The sequence below is a fragment of the Lagopus leucura genome, unplaced genomic scaffold (assembly GCF_019238085.1).
Source record: "Lagopus leucura isolate 7727_CA_CO unplaced genomic scaffold, USGS_WTPT01 Super-Scaffold_73, whole genome shotgun sequence".
Classification (NCBI taxonomy): Eukaryota; Metazoa; Chordata; class Aves; order Galliformes; family Phasianidae; genus Lagopus; species Lagopus leucura.
Genome location: NW_024962252.1, coordinates 50986871 through 51009587, shown reverse-complemented (window position 1 = coordinate 51009587; position 22717 = coordinate 50986871). Strand labels below are relative to the sequence as shown.

Genomic DNA, 22717 nt, shown 5'->3' with positions numbered 1-22717 from the left:
GGGGGGAGAGAGGTGCACTTGTGTTCATTTTATTTTTTTTGTTGGGGGGGTTTCTTAATAGATTGAGAGATTAACATTATGACAAATTGAATTCCTTGGTGCATTTCCTTTCAACTTCAGGAAGAATGTTCTAAGTGAACATAATATATCCTGCATGAGATTTTTTTCCCAACATATATTTTCTAGTATTAAACAGTCAACACCAAAACCTGCTGTGAGTAACCTTCTCTTGGTTCTGTACCAGGGAAAAATGACTTGAAAGATGGCAGAAAATCTGCAGACTTGAAAGAATTTTTGAGCCAGAATACTGTATTCCTTTAAAGAGAAATAAATTTAGTCAATATATTAGATGAGCTTTTTAAAGTTTTTTATCAGGCTGAACGCTGGCCAGATGAGACTTTCCCTCAGTGATCACCAAAGAATTGTAATGGTCTGGCTACAAAGAAATACTTGGCATTAGCTCCCTTAATAAATGCAGCAGTATTATCAGTAATGTGAACAGCAGACATAGTCTTGCACTACAGACAAATTCGTGTGATAAATCTCACCAACTTTAAACGTGTAAAATTCAGACTTCTGTACCTGCTCGTCGTGCTGGATTTTCCTTACAGTCAGTGGAGGGAAACAGGCACTCCTACAGCATAAAACTTCTGACTTAACTGAGACATCTACCCTAATGTGAGTCGAACTGACACTGAGAACAGCCTTTTTCTCTCCTCAATTCAAAGCCAGCACTCAGTGTATTTAGCTCAGCTTTAAACACCTATCCTTCAGCTACCTAATGAAGACAGATTCCACCCTAGCTAAGTTTGACAGCAAAATCAAGAACTTTTATTTGGGAATGAAGGACTTAAGTAAAGTACACAATGCAGAAATCTCAGGTACAAGAGAACATACAGCCAAGCAAGCCTTAGACTGAACAGGTCACATGCTGCTCTAAGTGTAGCCACTACAGGCTCCAAAATCATTACAAGAAGTTGATTAAATACTCTGAATTGTCTACACTGAGCTCTGCACTGATGGTGTCAGTGCTCTCGCTACCTAAACTATTTATTTTAAAATTAGTTTGGCTACCCAGGCTGTGTATATATACCTTTAAATGCAAACCCTGCAAAGGTACAGCAATGAAAACAGAACTCTGTCAAGTCTTCCAGAAACATCCCACCATGATTGCACAGCTGTGAAAACATTAGTCTAAGGAATAAGCTAGGAGAAGGTAATTTAAAGAAAAGATCATTGGGAACAGTTTGTTGGTGTTTTTATCTTCCGTAAGCCTACTTGTAAAAGCTTTACCTGAAGAATATTGAAAATAGTATCTCTTGAAAAATCTAAACACTGTTCAGGCAAAATGTGTTAAGATCGTCACTAAATGCTGGGGCTGGTTTTTTCTTTTTTTTTGTTTTTGTTTTTTTCTATTACAAGCAGTTCCTGGGAAAGCATTACTGGTGCTCAGAGGAAACTCTTTTCTGCATAAATCCTTCCATTGCAGCTAAATGAAGTCTAATCAGTTAATCTCACCAATGTCAGTGGTTTATTCATGGCTGATAGTCTGACGCATCAACCCTCCTGTTAAGGGCTGGTTTTACAATGATATCTTTTATTCAAGATGATGAAGGGAAGAAAATTCTAACAATTCCATCTCTGAGATTAATAACAGTTTCTGAAACTGCATTGCATCCAGTGTTTTCTTTTAGGACACGCTTTGTTCTAGGGAACCCTGTATAGTAGTGGGAAATTTAATATCCTTGAAAAAGACTGGTTAGTATTTTCACCCTGCTTACTTACAGGAAGCAACAATTATTATATAGAGATACACTTGAAGCAAACATGGAAAATGGGGCCTACACTTCTGTAAATGTGAGAAAGCTCATACATATTTTCTAAAATAACATTCTTTCGTAAGGAAACCACTTAAACAATGACATCCCCCAAAATAAAGCTGTGATGTGGGATGAAAATAACTGTACTGTTTCTATGAGCACAGCTATAGTGTGACACTTAATGTCACAGGACTGTGTTAATAGAAAAAGGGACAAGATCCATACATTGGTCAAAACCAGATAAGACTGCAGTATCTACAGACACCTTGGTAGGTAGTTCAGTAAAAGTGTTGTAGCCTTCATGGATAACAGTTTAAGAAAAGTAAGATTTTGGGGAAAATTACTTTCTTTCAGATCTTTACTTGCTGTTTGTATGGGCAGAAAAGCAACTTCTATGTTCAGAACAACTTCATCAGCCATGACCAGTGTTTAGATTGCCTTTTCATTGTTCTGGTAGGCACCTAGTGGCATGCTGAGAGCTGTCTCAGTGAATCAAGCTACTTCATATTTCGCTTTCAGTAAACTAAAGCAGGTAAGATATAATATGCTGGCCACCTTAAACCCTCATGAGCTAATAGATACAGAAACTAGCAAGTCTTAATTTTGTCAGGTACTGTTTTAAGCGTTCCTAGAATGCTGACAGGTGCTCTGTTAGGAGACAGTGATACTTTTTAAACTATATTTAAACTAAAAAGTACTAAAGTAGAGAGGACAACATTAGATATAAAGAGACCTTACATACTTCAGAACCAGTATTTGGAATTCTTAACTCTGATATATATATATATTTTTAACAAATGTATATTTGCTACAATAGAGAGTCTTAGACAGCATGAACAAGGAGTTCCATAGCAGTAGATATTCAATAGCATCCTACATTCATGTGTAAGGTATCGCTGGCCATGTCTCCAATTTTACCCTATGCATTTTAAAACATCCAAATATCTCTGATGCTTTCACTAATCAAAGCATTTGTTTCCTTCCTAAAAAAAAGTAATAATTATATTTATATGTATGTATATGTATAGCTCCAAACTGGCATGGATTTTTTTCAGTTACAATTATTCTTCCTTTTTCTGGTTAAAAATTCTGGAGGAAATTGTTAAATAGCTGTAATAATACATGCATATATACAAATCACACCTAGGCATGAATAAGAACAAAGTGTCTGAGCCACAGAATGAGAATAGCTTGGACTGAGTATGAAAATTTGTCTTTCAATGTAATCTACTGGAAGACTGTAGTAACTGCCAGTTTAAAGAAGGGCAGAAAATATATTGTCAGGATGACAAGAATGAATGATTTTGATCTAAAATGCTTCCTTCCCATCTGTTTTCACTAATTTAATTTTTTATTTTATTTTATTTTTGTATTTATCTGTCTTGTATGCATTAGAGTTTTGCCATTGTTTTTACTGTCTCCCTGCACTAAGAGCACAATGCTAACAGGTTCTTTTTCTAGGTAATGAAAGCATCAAAAGTTGGGTACAAAAACATTTATTTAATTGTTAGTTAACACACTTCTTTTCTCTCTGGAGACTGTGGTTGGCTAACCTGATGGTTGCAGGTACTTTCCTGTGATCCTCATTTCATGTAGGTAAAATGCCAGTAAACAAATTACTGGGGAAGAACTTTGAATCATAAATTATTTTAAGTAGCATCTCAAAACACATAGGGGATTTTTCTTTTCCCATAGAGAAACAACTTTATGCCCTTTCAAAGCCTCTGTGTATAGAGTTGAACTAAAGTTGAAGAAAGACAAGTCCTACCTGTTTTTCTTTCAGAGGAACTTTCATTTTTCTTGCTAGGATATTTTCAGCACAATGCAGAAGTGTGTGTGGAGGGAGAATAAGCAAAAAAGATTGGCAAGGCGTACTTACCACAACTCAAATTGTTTTCTGCCTTCAGTGCTGAAGTTGGAATACTCCAGAATTCATTTTCCCAGTCTACAATGTTTCCTTTCACATCGCAGCTGAGGTTGGCCAGTGTTTGAGCATTCATGGTGAAATTCCAGAGGCGGAAGTTGTAAACGTCCCCATTTAGAGAGCTCACTTCATTGCTGTTAGAGCCCAGCACAAGCCTCCCATTTCCAGGGATAACTTTGCCAAACATATCTGGACAGTATGTATTACGATAGATGTTTTTGGCGTATACACCAATAGTGCCCGAGAAACTATCCCCTATGACACAAAGCTGTTCAAATGTTCCTGTGAAAAACTCCACATTTCGAGGCAATGCGTTGTCCAGTATGCACTGTGTGCCTGAGATGGACAGAAAATGGCCTTTTGTGGTCTTCCCAAAGCCGAAAAATTCTTTTGATGATGCATCAGTATAAGAAAAAATCTTCCAGTCATCATTGTCATCACTGCCGCTCTTGGTTGCTTCAAAGCATAGTGTGAACTGGCTGAGCTCTGGAACCAAGACTGTTTCTGCCACAGATACAGCATCAGTGTCAGGATCCTGGGGAATGATGACCTTCTGATTCCTCAGAGACACAGCAACTAGAAAAGAGAGGAGATAAATTATTTAAATTGAAGGTATTCTCATATAAAAATAAAGGCAGACTGGCAGCGGTTAGTGGGTTTTTTTATTATTTTTTTATTTTATTTTATTTTTTTTTTATCAGTGCAATATATCAAAAGCACACACTGTAGGGAATTTGGCTTGGCAGAGTGTTCAACCTAAAACATGTGGAGTTCCTTTTCAGCAGGGTGGAGAATGCTGCACTATCTGCAGTTAACTCCCCAAGTTGTACCAAGAGCAATATTAGGAAATATTGCCTACTAGTTTACACTCATTTGATAAAACATTTGTTTATTAACATTTATTAATCAAGGAAAGATGTAGTAGGCAATAGAGAAAAACAGTTATTTGGAAAACACAGTATGATTTTTGAAGTTCTAATATTTTGATTACTTGTCTGCATGACTGCATTACACCAACAAAGTTCAGATTTTACTTCTTTTAAATATCAATACTGCATTAGAAGAAAAATTCCTCTACATTTCTTGGCAAACTGAAGCCCTTTGTTCCTGAATTCTGGTAATGAGTTTCTACAAAACATTAAGTATCTTCTCATTTTGTCCTCAGCAATCTTCAGATTCAGCATTGTAGTTACATATCCAGTTTGTATTCAAACTGTTCCCCTTTTGTAAATGTGTTCCAGATTTTGCATGAGCATCTAGAAGTGGCTAGTCCTCTTCTAAAGCAATGCACTGCAGTAAGGGCAGGGGCAGAAGTACTTTGTCTCTAATTTTTTAAGCACTGTCACTTGCACTGGCAAAATAGCAGTTACCAAATGTGAAACGCAGTATTAAATGACATATGATTTTTCTCCATGAAGGTATTAATGACAATTCTGCTGAGTCTACTTTGGAGAAGATTATTTTTCAAAATATAGTGCCAATATACTCAGTTTTATTGGATCCTTATGGCACAAAAAAAATTCTAGTGAATTTCTCCACAGAAAGAAATTTCAGGTTATCAGTCATGCAAAAGAACTGAAGTTAACAAGACCAGATACACAGCAGTAGCCCTTCTTTATTTCTGGCTCTTTATTTCTGTACTATGGCAGATCATATCTCCAGGAAATGTCTGACATCTTCCTAACACTCTAGATATTCTGAAACTGAAATTGGATTTTGCTAGACCTGAAGATAACTGCCACATGAAATGCCTAGTCTTCCTTGGGATTTTTAAATGGTGCCGTGTTACATACAATAACTATTATACCTGCTCCCTTCTGAGAGTGAAAGAAAAATTTTCCATTTGAGAGGGTAAAATATGTGAGAGAAGAGTGATTATTATGCCACATTCTGGAACAAACAGATGAGCTATAAAGATCCTACACATCCACTGTATTACACTTTCTCTTTGCCAGCAGCTGGCAATGAATCTGAGCCCCAGACGACCATATCTGGGCATACATAAGGACAGAATTTGACCAATATATATATCACAGTAAAATAACATAAAGCATTGCCCTTTTATGTGCCAAAACAGCAACTGGACAATGGGGCTGAAGAGAGAAATCCTGGGCTTTTACAGTTACTGGATTTACTTCATAGATTTTTCTTCTTTCCCAAGGGCAAAAATATGTTGTAACAATTTTATAGATAGAAAACGTGCTCAACTTTCCACTGAAAACAAGGGCTTTTTTTTGTGGCTTAATTATACTGTACAGTTCTTTATGTAACATGGAAAGTGTTCCAGAAGTGTAAGGATTCAAGTCTTGAGAAAGAAAAAAGCTCATTCATATGAGCACCATTCAGTTGATGTTGGAATGGTCAGGAGAGTTTTGGACCACCTGGTTACATTTAAACAGTGTAAAAGAAATAAACTGGAAGAAGGAAAGCTGCTGTCCTGGTAGTGAACAAGTCTACTCAACACTGCTGTGCTTCCCAGAGTCAATTGTTGGCACTTTTCCATACAGCAAAAGCACAAAACTGACAAGTATTCTGTACATGTGGAGAAAAAAAAAATCCTGACATCAACATTAGGAGCTCTCTCTCAATCACTTTTGAACAGCCAGTCATCACACTGATGAATTTCGGATGTTAGCATTGAAGAAGATAATTATTCTCTGAGGAAGAATACATATATTCTTGGTCTTTTCATGTAAGAATTTATACTACATTCAGGGTGATGCTAAACTGTTTCTGCTAGGAAGATAACAGCTTTTATATTGGACATATTATTTTTTACTTGTATAAAATGTAAATAAGTCTTGGCAGCTGAAATGCAGCAGAGCGACCAGCAACAGATAGCTCACTGTTCTGAAATCCTCATCTGCATTTACAAAAGTGTTGTCATGACAAGAAGTCTGCTTCTGCTTCTTTTTAGAGCTCCTACCTTACTTGGTTTCAGATCATGGTCTCACATACTTCCCTTTACATACAAGCAAAAATAACTATTTTACAATAATTTGTGGGGAAAACTGCTTTTCTGCCATTTTCTAGCTTCACAGCTTTTAACTGTCCTTCAATTGATACTGGAAGAAATATACCAGCTTTTTTGAGTTTTACCAGTGTCTACACACCACATACCATATAGGCTGCACTCATTTATTGCTGCTGAGTGTATAGCTCATCTATCTGCTTTTGGTGTGTTGCAGGAGGCAACAACCAGGAAAACCAGCATTTGTGTGGGCAGCCAGCTTGTTACGGATAGCAGGATGTGTTCTGCGAAACTCGTTTTGAAAACACTGTTCCACAAATGCTGTTTTATTCACAGCTAATTTCCTCCCCAAACTCATACTGTTTGGTTTTCCCCACCTATATTTTGCTGTGCACACATTTTGTATAAGGATGCACTATGTTTTATTTTAAGTTAAATTTCTAGATAGCAAACTGTTGTGCATCTTTGAATGGTCCTTTACATTCCTTTATCAAACACAAAACTGGACAAACAACTTAATTTTATTATTTTTACAGGTTTGCTTCTAAGACATGAAGGAAAACATGGCTACATAACTATAATATAGTAACCTCTCTGGGAGAAATTCACGATATTGCCTGGGTATCGTGTTCACAATAGTAACAATGTCAGTTAGACAATGAGGCTTTGAAACTCCAACAGTGACCTGAAATGAGAGGAGGTAGCATCGCTGTCATGCCTCTGGGAATTCTCTACAAGAGCAGGAAAGTACTGCTCGGACATCTGCTGTGCAGATGTTTCGTAATTTCAGAGCATGTGTATTGATGATCTAACATCTACAGGCTTTTATAACTTATTTTCTATGAAAGGAAATCACCCATTTACTAAAACTCTTTTTCTGTATTCACTTCCTGGCTAACAGTTGCCATGCAGAACATGGCCTATATGTTATAATTTGTCCCATTTGCATGCAGCCAGCTCTCCTTCATAACATCTGCAGTCAAATTCAAGTTGAGAGTTACCAGTTTGGAGTAAGGAAACTAAATTCAGGAACCTTCGTCAAGGTAGCTTAACAGCAGGCCTTAACAGTGATACCTAAACTAACACACGTGAAACATTTAAATGTAATTTGCTGGTGGAGTTCACTGACACCTTTAGCCACAATGAAGGGTAGCCTTCTTATTCATAATAAAAGGGTATCTTCCAAGACTATTGAACTGTAAGAGTGCTATCCATGAAGATAGGGCACTCTTCAATTTGGCATGGAGGTAATATTTTTGCTTTCACAGAAGTACCAATAGATATGGATATAAAAATGTTTGCCTCCATGGTCCTCTTCTCTTGTCCTCATGTGAGGATAATATTGCATCTTAAATTCCTAATAAAAGTCATTTTATTTGTTAAGATTGAGCAATAGAATAATAAAGAGAAAGAATAAGAATAACACAATAAATCACGTCGCATAATCTGATTACATATCATTTTATATGATCTACTTGATTTTACAACTCCTTTAAACAGAGAAACTAATTTTGTCTTACAATTTGGGAGATTATTTTAAAATATTATATGTGCAATAAGTATTTTGATATTTCTTTTAATGAAAAAGATTTGCTTGTTACTTAAGAGATGGCTGAAAATTTCCTTTCTAGACGACCAGCTGACAGAACATAAGTGTGCTACAGTTGGGCAGTCCCCAGTACAAGGGATACAAACTAAGCAGTGCATTGATTGAGAGCAGCCCTGTGGAGAAAGACATGGGGATCCTGGGGATGAAAAGCTGCACGCACCTGATCTAACATTGGTAGAAAAAAGGGGAATGGCTTTAAACTAAAAGGGGAAATTTAGGTTAGATATTAGGAAAAAAATTATTTACTCAGAAGGTAGTGAGGCACAGGAACAGGATGCCCATTGAAGTCATGGGTGCCCTATCCCTGGACGTGTTTGAGGCCAGACTGGATGGGGCCCTGGGCAGCCTGATCTGGTGGATGGCAGCCCTGCCCACATTAGGAGGGTAGACTTACATGATCTTTAAGGTCCCTTCAAACCTAAGCCATTCTGTGATTCTATGATAAACCAGCAGTATGCACTTGCAACCCAGAAGGCCAACCTGGGCTATCCTGGAATGCATCCAAAGAGCGGTGGCCAGCAGAAAGAATAAGGTGATTGTACCTCTCTACTCTGTCCTTGTGAGGCCCCATCTGGAGTACTGCATCCAAACCTGGGGTCTTCAGCACAAGAAAGATGAGGAGCAGCTGGAATGGGGCCAAAATAGGGCCACAAAGATGATCAGAGGGCTTGAGTTCCTATCCTACAGTGAAAGGATGAGGGAGCTGGACTTCTGAAGAAGAGAAAGTTTCAGGAAGAACTCATTGCAGCCTTTAAATATATAAATGGGACATTTAAGAAAAATGAAGAGACTTTTTATCAGGGCTTGTAGTAACGGCACAAGGGCAATGGTTTTAAATTAAAAGAAGCAAGTGACCATCCTAATGTCCTCATTTATGTGGCTGTCCTTTACTGTTATGTTAAGAACAACTTCTTGCAGTACCTTAACATCGCAAAATAAACATCAGTCACATTTGTCGTCTTCACTGAGGAGAAAAGCGTGGATAGAAAAGTGTCTTTTTTTGCTAGGATTTTTAAAATCTAATCGTTGCTATATATTTAAGAAAATAAAAAAAGGTCAAGGAATACAGGTATCAGTTTTGCAATGACGGTTCATCCCTGAAAGTTTACGTTACAGACTGCAAAAAACCTTGAATAAGTTCTGTATTTTGCATGAACTTCTCCCCATTGTAGGGTGATTCACCACGCCAGTGGTTTTGGCTCTCCTTGTTTCTTTTGGCTAAGAACCTGCTCATTATGGTCTTCATATTTCCGTATGTATGTCCCACTTTTAAAGTGCCCAACAAGAATTGTCTGAAAGGGGCACTGCTGGGCCTACAATCTTTGTGTGATAGACGTGTTTCTAATGCATTAGAGAGATTACATGTCCTAGAATAAAATAATTTACTTTCATCTGCAGAAAAGCAAATTAGTTAAAAAAAACACACATAAGTCTGTAGAATTATCCTTCAGCTTCCCCATTACCTATCCCTCTCAAGGAGCACATGATTCCTTTGTAAAGTGTAATTCCTAATCTGTATAATAACCTGTATAATAACCTGTAAGAAATTTACTTCTAGCAGGATATTTTTTCTGTAAAAGGGATAAAATGGTTTGTGTTTACTTACTTCGTACATAGCTGGCATTAAAACCTTTCTTTTGGATACTGAAGTCGCTTTTAAAAGACACAATCATTTCATTTCCAGTAGAATTATATGACAATCCCTTGGCTGTGATGCCACAAAGGTTCATTGGGCTCTCCCCATTGTCCAATGTCAATGAGTCATAAATGCAGCCCGGTGCTTCTTCAATGTCAAAATCACTGAATGTTAGCTGTATAATGAATCCATGAGGTGCTCGGATGATCCATTTACAAGCTTGGCTGTTGGGATAATCATTTGGATAGCATGGAGAAGTGAAAACTCCGGAGGGGTCAGTTAGCACAGTCCTACAGTTGTAGCATCCATGAGCTGGCAATGAAAACAGAAGGAGGTCAGGAAGAAAGATAATTTAACAGGAAATTAATTGTCAACTCTATGACTGTACGTTTCTATACAGAAAAACATGAAGAAATATGGGGGAAAGAAAGGCAAAAAAACCCCTCATACTTGGTGTGCAAAATGCTGGAGGAATAGCACAGCAAAATACTATTTTACATAAGAATTCCCACACAAAAGGGACAGAAGTTATACTGCTGAGTATTCATTTGTATAAGCTATGTATATCTGCTATACTTATTGGTCCATTGTGCAAACACCAGTGAAGCAAAAACATTTTTGAATTCTCAAATGCAAATGAATACTTAAACTAAAACTTCAGAGAAGATGACTGGTATCCTTTCTATCTTTTGGCTGTTGGACAGATGCTGACTGCTGCTAATATGCAGCTTCATGCCCCGTCATTTTTCCCAGTGGAATGTCCCTGGAATGCAGCAGCACAAGAGATGGGCTGAGGAGCCACAGCAGCAGCATTCTGCAGTGTCCAAGGTTAGTCATCAACACTTCCGGCAAGTGCTTTCCACATCACCCAAAAGGGGAGCAGTGAGCCACAGGCCTCTGAATCAACACCACATTACTGAGCTTCTTCCCATGCTGACTCAGCTCCACTGAGAAGTTTGTGGCAGTCAGGCTTTAAAATATTCTCATCCTCTTCCTCATGCACCTTTGTACACTTGCTGTGCTCCTTCATGAGAATTTCAGGCCCTGCTAATCCTCAGGGATGCATTTCTTGCCCTTTTTACAGTTACCTTGTAGTGTATTTTATGACATTATGAAGATGAGCTGCCTGCTGTTGAAATATGTAAGTTTGCTGAAGCAGCACAGAGTTAACTAGGTGGGAGCAGAATTCTACGAATTGATAACTGAAGAAACTAAGCAGCTCATTTGTACCAAATTACTTTCCAAACATTTCATCAAGCACCAGACTAAGCTAGAAACAGCTCAACAAGTTGTTGTCCAGTTACATAGGGATCAACCCTAAAACAGGAATAAACACAACAAACTTCTCCAAAGTACCCTCAACGTTTCTTTCCACTGCTTGGCTCCTTATGAGTCACATTCATACGGTATTCAGCCTTAGCAAGCAGACCCTGACTCTGGGAACTAATGTGGCAAAAAAAAAAACCAAAAAAGAATACATCTGAAAGGAGAATTCCTAGCAACATTGTGCAGAAGTGTTGCCGTGTATCTTGTGGCCCCTAGAAGGTAAAGAGATTAGTAATTAATTGGATTTTCAAGTCAAATACAGGCTGACTATGTAGGAAATGTTGGAGACTTATTTGAGAGAAAAAAAAAAAAAGATTACCTTAAAGATTTTCAATTACCCCTGGGAATATTTCCCTCCTGAAGTTGGAAACATTATCTGAACAGTACAAGCTGGAGCCTGTGTAATCTAACTTCTCTCCAAATCTGTATAATCAGAGGACTACACTCATCTGTCCTGAAATCTTGCTGTTCAATTTCTTAACCAGAGAGGGAATATTTAATTATTAGTGCAATTAGCATAAATTCAGCAGTTGTTCAAGCAGATGACAGCTTTGTACAAAGCATTTTGCAGAGATACGTATCAGTTTTCAGAGAACAGCCCTATACTGAAGAGAAGAGAAACAAGAAAAGCAGCTGAGTCATAAGCCACAGGTATCCTAGTCCAGGGCAAGTGAGCCTCTACAAGGTGGAGGTTGGCTCTGGAGGAAGCAGCCCTCCAGCCGGAAGACTCCATGATTCGTAATTCATATTCCTGCCTTCATTATTTCTAGGATGAGTGCTACAGTGGCTGAGGATCTGGTAGTATGCTGTACCCACTCTCCTATCCATTTCTGCTAGAGAAGTAAGTGGCACAGAACTATCTGGGCAGTTGAGAGCTTTTGCTATGTATCAACTATGTCCAGATGGACTTGGAGCCAAGGGCTAAGCTGTTATGTTATGAAATCACATATGGGTGCTAAAGCGCTCTCATTCAGCACTGTATCCCTAAAGTATAACTTTAGTGGCATTATAAAACATTGCTGAACTCGAAAAGACTGAAAGAAATGTGGTATTTGTCAGTAAAGGTAGTCTAATGCACCTCTCAAACTGGTAGGATATTGCATTCAACCTAAGACTGGAAAGGGTAGATTTGTCCATCAAAAAGAATGGACTTTCTTAGGAGAAGCCTGACTTCACTACTTTTATTGATCACCATCAGCCAAAACAGGACTCAGCTCTTTTTTATTTATCTTATTTATCTTTCTCCTGAACGATTGCAATTATCTCTAAGCTATTTTTAAAAAATGTCAGAAAACATGGTAAGAATACTTTTATCTCTTTTGTCACTGCAAATACAGAAATGTAGATGTTATTTTACTGATTTTTTTTAAACTCATTTAATCTTTTTTACACTAACGTACTCTCATGTCATTACATCCGTACTGTTTTGCTAGTTTTATAAAATTAATGAAGTTAAAAAAGCCCCTAACTGGAGGTAGGAAAATAAGTACTGCACACTTTACATATGTAGAAGAAACAGATTTGGAGAGGAAAATATCTTTCGCTTTGGCATAGCGGCTCTTCTGTCCATGACTGCAATTTGAAGGAGAAATATCCTGTTTTCATGTAAATGTCCACAGTAGTAAGTAAAAAGGAAAGAAAATAAACAACAAAACTATATATAAACAGAATGGTTTTGAATGGAACTTTTTGCACAGCTTCTCATGAGACAGTTATTTTTCTACAAACACTGCCTATTTTACTCATTAAAGAGAAAAATTGCTGTGGCAACTCTAGGCTGTCAGCCAAAGCTGACAGATATTTTGCAATCCCATTGGCCTGGAGCAGTTCTGAACTGTGGATACTGAATACTTGTTTCAATACATGCCACAAGCATTTCTGCAAGCAATGTGAGATAATTTATTAATTTTAATGGGAATAAATATAGGTATATTTTCTTGGTCAAGAACTCTAACTGCACAGAACTTGCCTATCAAATATTTTGTTATCAACCTAGACCACAGGAAATATACTCTATAGAGTGAAAAAACTTTCACTTTTTTTCCCCTCTTGAATATGCTAAAAAACATCAAATAAACAGCCTCCAAATGCACGGAAATCAAACACTTATTTTCCACATTTCTTACACTGAAAGCATCACACAGCATCTCATTTATTTCCTTCATGGGAATATCCTGGAGAAATAGTTTTCATTTCATAATCATATTATTTTTTTCTAAAGGATTTATGCTTCACTTAATAAATGAGTAGTTAAGAATCGAGTATGACACTGGAACACTATACTAAAAAGTAAAATTAATAAATTCCTCTAGAGAATTTTAGAGCTTTCACGAATGTTACTTGACCCACAAACACTAATGGAGAAGCAGAATTTTCCCTCCTATCATGCCCATTTTGTAAGGACAAAGTTAGACATAGAGATAATGGGAAAAAAATGGCAAGTTTCCATGGATTTTGAGTTCCCAATCTGAGAAACAAGAGTTCTGATTTTCCTTAACTACTTAGTATTTGTACAGCATTTCATATGTCCAAAGCATACTACCAGTGACTTTAAACTCCAACTGGAAGAGCAGTCTGCCAGTCTGGTCCACTGTAGAAAATCAAAAAATGAGTACTTAGTGGCCAGTGGAAAACTATGGTCATAAAAATTTCTTCATCTTTAATAAGAATTTATGAGTGAAGGGGGGTAGAGAATCCTGTTTTCACGGCTGCCAGTTTTTCCTAGCCATGGGACCATTCCCTTTCTTCTGTGAGTCTGTTGCCTATTTCACATATCTACCTTTTAATTTCTACTAAGAGTTAATATTTCTGTGGAACTTTTTCTTATACCATCCTGAATCATCTGAAACTAAAGGGCTAAGGGAACCAGTATGTTATTAATTGAAGAGACCAATGTGACTTACATGACTAATATAGACGTACTTACACAAAACCCATATCCTGTGGAACAAAATTAATAGCCCACCTTGACCCATCAAATGATTTTGCGTTTTTAGAGCCTTGGCACATCCAGTTGAATTAGAGAAGACATCTGTGGACACTGAGATAATGCCATCTGGAAGTGGCTTTCACAAACCATTTGTGAACAGCTGAAACCACAGAGCTATAATGTTGACCACTGGTTTAAAGAAGGAAACTTTCTGTATAAACTCTTCCCATACATTCACACTTCCTTTTTTCCACCTTTTACGTCCAATATACTTCTGCATTTACCTCCAAAATCTGTGCTTACATACATATTTTTATCTGGCTCCGTGTATTTCTCTACTTCTCTCTAGAGTCATAATGTTCCCCCTAAACCTCATCTTTTGCACCATCATATTTTGCAATTACATCTTAGTCAAGAGTTTTGAATTTTACTTCTCTGTATGCTTTCACTTCTACTCTTAGTCAACCGAGGAGAACTGACGGACTACAAATTTTGTTTGGCCAAGAATTTTTTTAAAAACCAAAAGCAATTCAGCTTGGATCACTGCTCAGTTCAGCTCTAACAGCTCAAAGCATGTGAACGTTAGGATCAGAAGTAAACGGTGTCTATAGGGAAAAATATCTGCTCTAATAATTCGTTCACTATACAGTTTATTTTCATACTGAGTTACACTTTGCAATAGGACTTTTCTTTTTCCATCCACTGGCTGTAGCAATGAACTGGCCCCTCTATGCAGTATTTTCCACCTGACAGAAGTGCAAATGACTACACAGAGCGTAGGCAGTAGCACAGGATACCAATGATAGACTGTGTGGGTTGAATTAACACTGTTTTTCAGTATTTTTTTTTTAAATCCATTGAAAGATTCATAAGAGCAAGATTTTGGTATAAAGTTTAACTCTACTTCTGCCTGTAGAGGAGACACGTCATATGAAAATATCCTGAAATATATCTGTAAATATGGGACTGAATTTTCAGAAAACAAAACAAAACAGTTTATATTACCTTATTATATATATATATATATATACTGTCTTATTCAACTAAACAATAAAATCTCCCCTGCTGACAGAATTAGACAAATCCTAAACCACAGACAATCTTAGCTACGCTGTCTAGTACTTCAGAGATATACATATATATACTTACATATTCATGCATTTCGGATTCTTTAAGCATATTGCCTACATTTGAAAAAGTAGCAATTGCAAGTAGTGTCACTTTGTAGTCACACAGAAGTATGTGGAAAGTCAAAAATAGAAATGAAAACTTAAAATCATACACAGTAACATATAAAAAAATACCTATTTTAATGAGCTTTAGGCAACAAAAATTCTTGCTTTATAATAAGCAATTAAATTTTTTCCTATTTCAAAAATGCCATAATAGAACAGATCTACAGAGATACGGCCAAACATTAGGTTAAACATATTTATGACATAAATAGATGGGTAAGTGAGGACACACCTGCAGACAAGTGAGGGGAAGGTCCAAACCACCAAGATGTGGGTGGGCTGGAAAGGCTACAGAACAAACAAACCTGTGTTATTTCAATATGAGACACAAACACTGAACCCAGAACAGCTATCACATAGCAAAGGCTTAATGGTAGCCTGTTTCTTCCATTTAAAAAATGATTTCAGATGTGAAAGGAATCTGTAGATGCACATAAATATCTATATGCAAAATGTGGATAAATTTCTCACAGGTATGTGTCACATCATTCACTCCTGATATAAATGAATTATCTGCATGCTTACTGCCACCTATAAGTTCTACACAAATTCTTACTCAGAGCAGCGAGCATTGCACTCTTCTGCAGTCTCTTCCCACCAAACTACCCTGCCTTCTCTCTGTGTAATGCATAATTTGTTTGAGTTCTTTCTGAAGAAGTACAGATGAGGAGAAGTGAGAGGTTTACTTATGCTTCTTTGTTGGCCTTCCAGACTGTAGAAGCTGTTTGATCTGTCAAAAAGATCTTTGCTTTGCCATATTACACTGGCAAGAATAAAAATCACTTTCACAACAGATAATATTAGCATGCATCAGAATCCTTAAATTAAGCACACAATACTGAGCTTAACTATTTAAGCACCCAAATTTTATTTATTTATTTAGGCTAAATGGAAAAATATAAGAAAAACATAAGGATTCTCTTTGCTATAAATGGAAGGAAAATAAGATTCTTATCTTGACATGCCTGCATGTATAATGTGACAAGGGTGAGGTCACCTTCACTGTCATGTCTTTAGCCCTTAACACTGCCCTCAAAAACATCTGAATGGGGGATCACTACACAGTAGTAGGCACCTTAGCAAGGCAACAGGTGAGGCACTGTGAGGACTCAAGCAGTGAAGAAAACCGTGTTATTGCCCCTAATTTTAACTATCTTCTATTCTTTCTAAAGGAAAAGTGTAATAACTGGACCAGCATGAGCTAACACCCATGCAAGCAGAGAGATCCTATCTGAGGCATACATTGCATATGAAAAGTTAGTAACCAGATGTTTAATTAATTAACATGAACCATTTTATACCTGGTCTAATGTCCACACAACTATTCATAGTCTTTCTTTTTTCCTTCTAGGGGCATATTCTAGATTCCTAGTTTGCTGACTGAATTTATCTGGGGAGAACAAGGGGTTGATATTTTTTTTTTCCCCAAACTGCCACAAAAATAGTTCTTTCCAACATGTGGGTGTTGTTGTTGTTGTTTTTTCTTTCTTTTTTTCCAAAACTACTTTCTTCCTAAAGACAAGCTTTAATTCTAACGCAGCAACAAATTTTCTAAAAACGTCACTAAGTCAAAGTGCCATATTCCCTGTCTTTCCCTCTTGAAAATAAAAACATTATTTCTTTTGCTGGGTTCAACCTCATCCCACCACCCTTTACTAGTAGAATATTACATTAACTTCCAGCTCTGCAAAGGCGTCGGTAGTAGGTTTGACACAGGTTAATATCTGTGTGAAGAAATCAACTTCAGATCACCTTTGGGGGGCTTTAAATTTCACCTGCTACTGAATAATTAAAGTGCTGGTTACAAAACACTTGGCAATGTGGTATAACTTATCAACAAATGAATCCCAGTGTAATTTAAATAATACTCTAAAACATTTCTAAAATATTTATGTTAATATGTGTAGAATACGTAGAATCCCCAACAAGATAAACATTACCAGCTTTTGTGTGAAACCATCTGCATTAGCCAAATTGAAATAAAATAAAAAATCTTAACAACTTTGTACACCTTTACATTATCCTACTTTGGCTGCCACACACAACCAAGTGTTTTTTGCATATTGTGAATATAATAAAAATGCAATTACAAATATATATTTTTTTCTGTTTTATTCTTAGTTTGCAAGTGTGACTTTTGTTGATTTGCAGTTAACACTACTTTCAGTACTTCAGTATTAAAACCCCAGCCTGGACGCTCATTCTGCACTGTTCCCATTGCATCATCTGCACAGTACTCCCTGTACCCAGCAAGAATTGTAGGCCTCCATATTCCGGACTGGAAATAGCATATAACCCTGGTGGAGCCTTTTATAATTCAATGAAAGGCAGGACTGTACTCTTACAAAATATTTCAGCAGTTGGGCTTTGGCCACGGAAGCCAGGAGACACAGAGTTCTATATCCTGGCAAATCATATCAGCTTGTCTCACATCTTTTGCTGATGCAGTATGTCTTTTAAAGGGTTGAACCGGAAAAAAATTTCCTTGCAGGCTAATTTATAGGCACACATGAATGTGTAACTGCTGTTTGTGAAGTCACTTATTATTCCTGCTTCCTATTGCTCTAACCCTGCTTTCTAGATTATTTAGAAATTAAATTTTTACTTAAATTAAATTAGAATATATATATTTTTCCTCTCTTATTAGACAAGAATAGGGTTTTTAATAAAATTACGTGGTAAATGGAAAACTGATAAAAGACAGTATTTTTTCATATGTTACATTAGCCTGCGGGACTCCAACCAGAAAAGCATTAAAGCAGGAAATATAAAATTCAGAAAGCCAACAGACATTTTGCTAAGTATCTAGAATACTTCAGAATCCCTGAAGACACACAATAATTAATAAGAACGGATATAGCTACAGGAATTTTAGATTTCACAGCTTGTACCTGAAACTAATCTGAAACAGCTGATCAAGCAACGTATCAATAGCTCCATCCCAGTGGCTAAGATCCACAGAGTAGTCTGAGGCTCTGGGACATAAGTGCCAGTGCTGCTAAAGTCTTAGACTAGCCCCTGGATCCAGGGGGTTCATCTCCAAACCATTCCTGGGCATGGCTCGGTAGCTGGCACAGGCCAGGAACCATTCTGAACCTACAGCCAAATATGGCTACCAAGTTTTCATAACCGTGAGAATCCGGACACTGACTGAATTGGCCTAAGAGGCAGAGTACACTCCTGGGCCAGCACATGTGTGGGAAAGGGAATGTAACCATGAGAGGCAGAGCCCTAGGTTCTATTTCATAAGTCTTATGTAAGAGCCAATGAAACAGGTATTGCTAGAAGTAGTGTAAATCAAGAAGCAGCAGGTAGTAGTACATCCTATTTCCAGCACAATAATCACAGTTACCTTCCAGGATACACTTGATATCAGTAACCTTAATAATGCAACAAAAATCAGGAAGAACAAAGCTTACTTTTAAATCTGAGGTTAAGTTTAGAAAAGCAGAAGTAACGAGTAAATTACTGAGTCATGCAGCATTTACCAGAAAACACTAGCAGCAAGCTGGCCTTTCACGAAAAAAAAGCCACTCACATAAGCTGTGAAAAAGCTATATAGCATGGTTCTACATTTGGAGAGCGTTTAATATTTGTTTTTTTGTAAGTAGATTTCTAAAAGGCAGCAGAGCAATTCGTAACTCTTTCTTTAAGGGATATATACAGTGGACTGGAACCTAACACTGGCTTTAGGTTCTTGTTTGTTCATACTGCTGAGACGTTACTGGGAATTACAGAATCGCAGGGGTTAGAAGGGACCTCAGCAGATCATTGATTCCAACCCCTCTACTAAAAAGGTTCCCTATAATAGGTTCATTGCGCAAGTAGGCATCCAGATGAGTCTTGAATATTCATCTCCATACAAGGAGGCTCCACAACCTTTCTGGACAACCTGTCCCAGTGCTCCATCATCCTTACCATAAAGAAGTTCTTCTATGTGTTATTATGGAACTTCTTATGTTCAAGTTTTAGGCCATTACTCATTGTCCTATTGCTACGTGCCACTGAGAAGAGCCTGGACTCATCCTTTTCCTTTCCTCTCCCTTTAGATATTTATAAGCATTTCTCAGATCCCTCCTCAGTCTTCTTTTCTCCAGGCTGAACAGACCCAGATTACTTAGCCTTTCCTCATACAGGAGATGCTCCAGGCCCCTTATCATCTTTGTGGGCCTCCTGTGGATTTCCCGTCTTTTTTGAACTGAGGAGCTCAGAACTGGGGAGCTCAGGACACAGTAGTCTAAACATAGCCTCATGAGGGCAGAGCAGGGGGGAATGATCACCTCCCTTGACCTGGTGGCTGTGCCCTTTTTAATGCACCCCAGGATACCACTGGCCTTCTTGGCCACAAGGGCACACTGCTGGCTCACTGCCAATCTGTTGTCCACCAGGAGCCCCAGGTCCTTCTTCACAGAGCTCATCTCCGTCAGGTCATCCTCTAATCTGTACTGATGCATGTGGTTATTCCTCCCCAGGTGCAGACTCTACATTTGCTCTTCAGAGACTTCTCCACACTAGCACCCTCTCAAACAGAATCATTCAGGTATTGACACGATTTGCTACATGACAGATCTCCAATACGTAACCATAGTCTTGGGAAAGTAAAGGTCGATGTTTTTTATCCTCTTAAAGGGGTATGATAGTGCTATATAGGGATCATTAGGAATTCATTGTGTTTATAGATATTCCATTTGCCCCTGGAACTCATTTCACTCTGAAATTCTGTAGGTATTTATTTCTCTCGGGTTATCATTGCCACTAAAAGCTCTGACCCCTCTTGATCATTCTAGCATACTATATCCTACCTCCTGATAGCAATTGACTTTATCACAGCAGTAACTCCAGCAGATTTTAATTGATCTGGGAAATTGAGGGAACCAGCTACAATAGGAGAAAATATGTTCAGAGCCAGGGTGGGGGCCCTGCACTGCCTGTTTCCCCTTAGTTGTTTGGTTTTGTGCCAATGAAAATTGAAGTGGAAACAAACACACTGACTGGGTAAATTTGTCCTGACCCATACGAGTGGAGTTCACATTGTAGACAAAGTTATGGATTTCCCCCAGAGGGAGGGGGTAGTGTGAAAATCCTGTGTTACACCCATTGTAACTTAAGAATATTTTCATTGGCATTCCTGTGATAATCTTATAAAAATAACAGAATTGACTTGCTAGTTTTGGCCTGAGCTGGATATTTTCCTCAAAGTAACAGAAGTTTGGGACAAAGAGTGGCATTGAAAATATTTGACAGTTCAGCTTATATTTACAGGTTTGAAAAGTATTAACAAGTAGGTCTACAGGATAATACACTACTTATGCAGGCTGACATACACATTAGTAAAGAGAGGACTAGGTCAGGAAAGAAATCGAGTGGGAAAGGGGAGACTTTTTTTGTGGGATTACTATGTGAAATACAATGGTTTCAAACCGCGTATGACAATCACAGATCAGGCTGAGATTTACCAAAATGGTCACCAAGCATGTTTTTTTTTTGTTTTTGTTTTTGTTTTTCCACTTCAACAAGAAACTCTGATTCTCTAGTTGCTGCAAAGGGTCATATCCACTACTGGAGTAAATTCACAAGCTCAGTTATTTTCATTGTAACAACCTGTATAAGCTGAGGAAGCACACAACTATAAATTCTTGGGTATCATTCATGCAAACAATTGTCATGCTTGCCTGAGAAACTGTTTAGGAATGTCAGCAAAAATGAGTGGGAAAAAAGCTGGGGAAACAATCTTTTAGTAAGAAGTGATTTGTAGGTATTTCAGAACTCACCAGCCTGCACAGACGTGGGGAATAATGCAGTTAAACCTGGGCTGTAAAAGTTTGTCACGCATTTGCATACAAGAAACATATTTATTCTATACACGCGCTAGACAGTGCAGATATTGTTAGGTTTGAATTTCTGGGTAATGGAATATTTTGTGGAGGCAGAAGACACTGCCTCTTCAATGGGTACGTTAGGCTACATATCTAACATATAATAATAATAGAACATCCTAAGCAGCTTCCATTTCACCCCTGGTATGTTCAACATCTTATATTGCTCGTAAGATTACAGTTCACTTGCAGAGTTTTGTTTCCCAGGCTGCAAAGTTGGAATGTCTTTTCTGGCTACTACTCAGTACTCTAAGTAACACTTTCAACTGCACAAAGGACTCCAGAAAACAAGAGTTAGGAATTTTGTTACACAGCAGTCAACATAGTCAATGATGTTCTCTAATTTTTGAATGTTTATGAGCTGGATTTTGGCTCAATAATTTTCAAAGATTTTTTTTTTTTGTAGCTATCCTGTAAAATTTGCTGCTAATAATTTGGATCTTTTACAGCACAAGTGTAAAACTACTTTGATATGATTTGCTGGTATTCAACAAGATTCAGAAATGGCATATAATTACTTTGCACTGGAATTCACTACTAGAGCAATCCCAAGGCATTCCAGACATATTGGAAGATACCTACTCAAAAGCCATTTCTGATGATGATTCTTTTTTAGGGTCTCACAATCTGTCCTTACAAAGAGTTTTCAAACTATCTATTTTAATACAATTTGAGGCATATTTCAATACCTCATTATTGTCTGGGTTCTTTCAGGAAGCTATAAAAAATAGATGTTGTCTATACTTTATCTGTCTCATCCAATCGTCATGTAAGGGAGGAGAAATCTAAGTCAAAATATTTGTAACGTTTTGATTTACAAAACATCACAAAAGCAATTCAAGTTCTTCGGTTACACATAATGAAACACTATCTTCTCCACCATCACAGAAAATCAGTCATAATTTCTCATTATAAAGATAATAATATGTTCAATATTAACGCATCTTTCTTGCCCAGATGAGATTATGGTGTTTCTATCAGCAGTAGATACAGAAGGGAATGGTATATATATCTCTCAAAATAGCAATTCCTTCACTGCTATTTTACTTATTTCCATCCCTAATTTGTATTTCTCCTTTCCATAACAGCAGAAGAGGAAAGATAATGAATGCAAACAATAAAGTTAAACTGTCTAGAGTCTCCTTACTTCCTCCATTAAAATTACAATAACTGATTGTTGTGTATGCCTGAACCTTTTATTTTTGCCAGTCTGAGCTGTGTGACTTACTTTTCTAACCTCCATACAGTTCTCCAGCAGCTCTAGCCACTGAACTCCCACTGTTCATCACGAAGACTTCATGAACCGAGAAGTCTCCCTGCACATTCCAATGCTTTTTCCAATTCTGTTAGCTTTTCCTACCAGTTCCCTAGAGGAAAAAAATTCCTTTTCA

General features: G+C 37.5%; 1 protein-coding gene across 2 annotated transcripts in view; it reads right to left on the bottom strand.

Moving 5' to 3' along the window:
- Positions 1 to 22717, bottom strand: part of ADGRG6 (adhesion G protein-coupled receptor G6) — a 111249-nt gene that overhangs the window by 56450 nt on the left and 32082 nt on the right. For both annotated transcript variants that reach the window (XM_042884419.1, XM_042884411.1), the window contains exons 3-4: positions 9931 to 10272; positions 3700 to 4320 (exon numbers count right to left, since the gene is read on the bottom strand). In XM_042884419.1, the coding sequence (XP_042740353.1) occupies positions 3700 to 4320; positions 9931 to 10272 (963 nt within the window). The remainder of the gene's footprint in view (positions 1 to 3699; positions 4321 to 9930; positions 10273 to 22717) is intronic.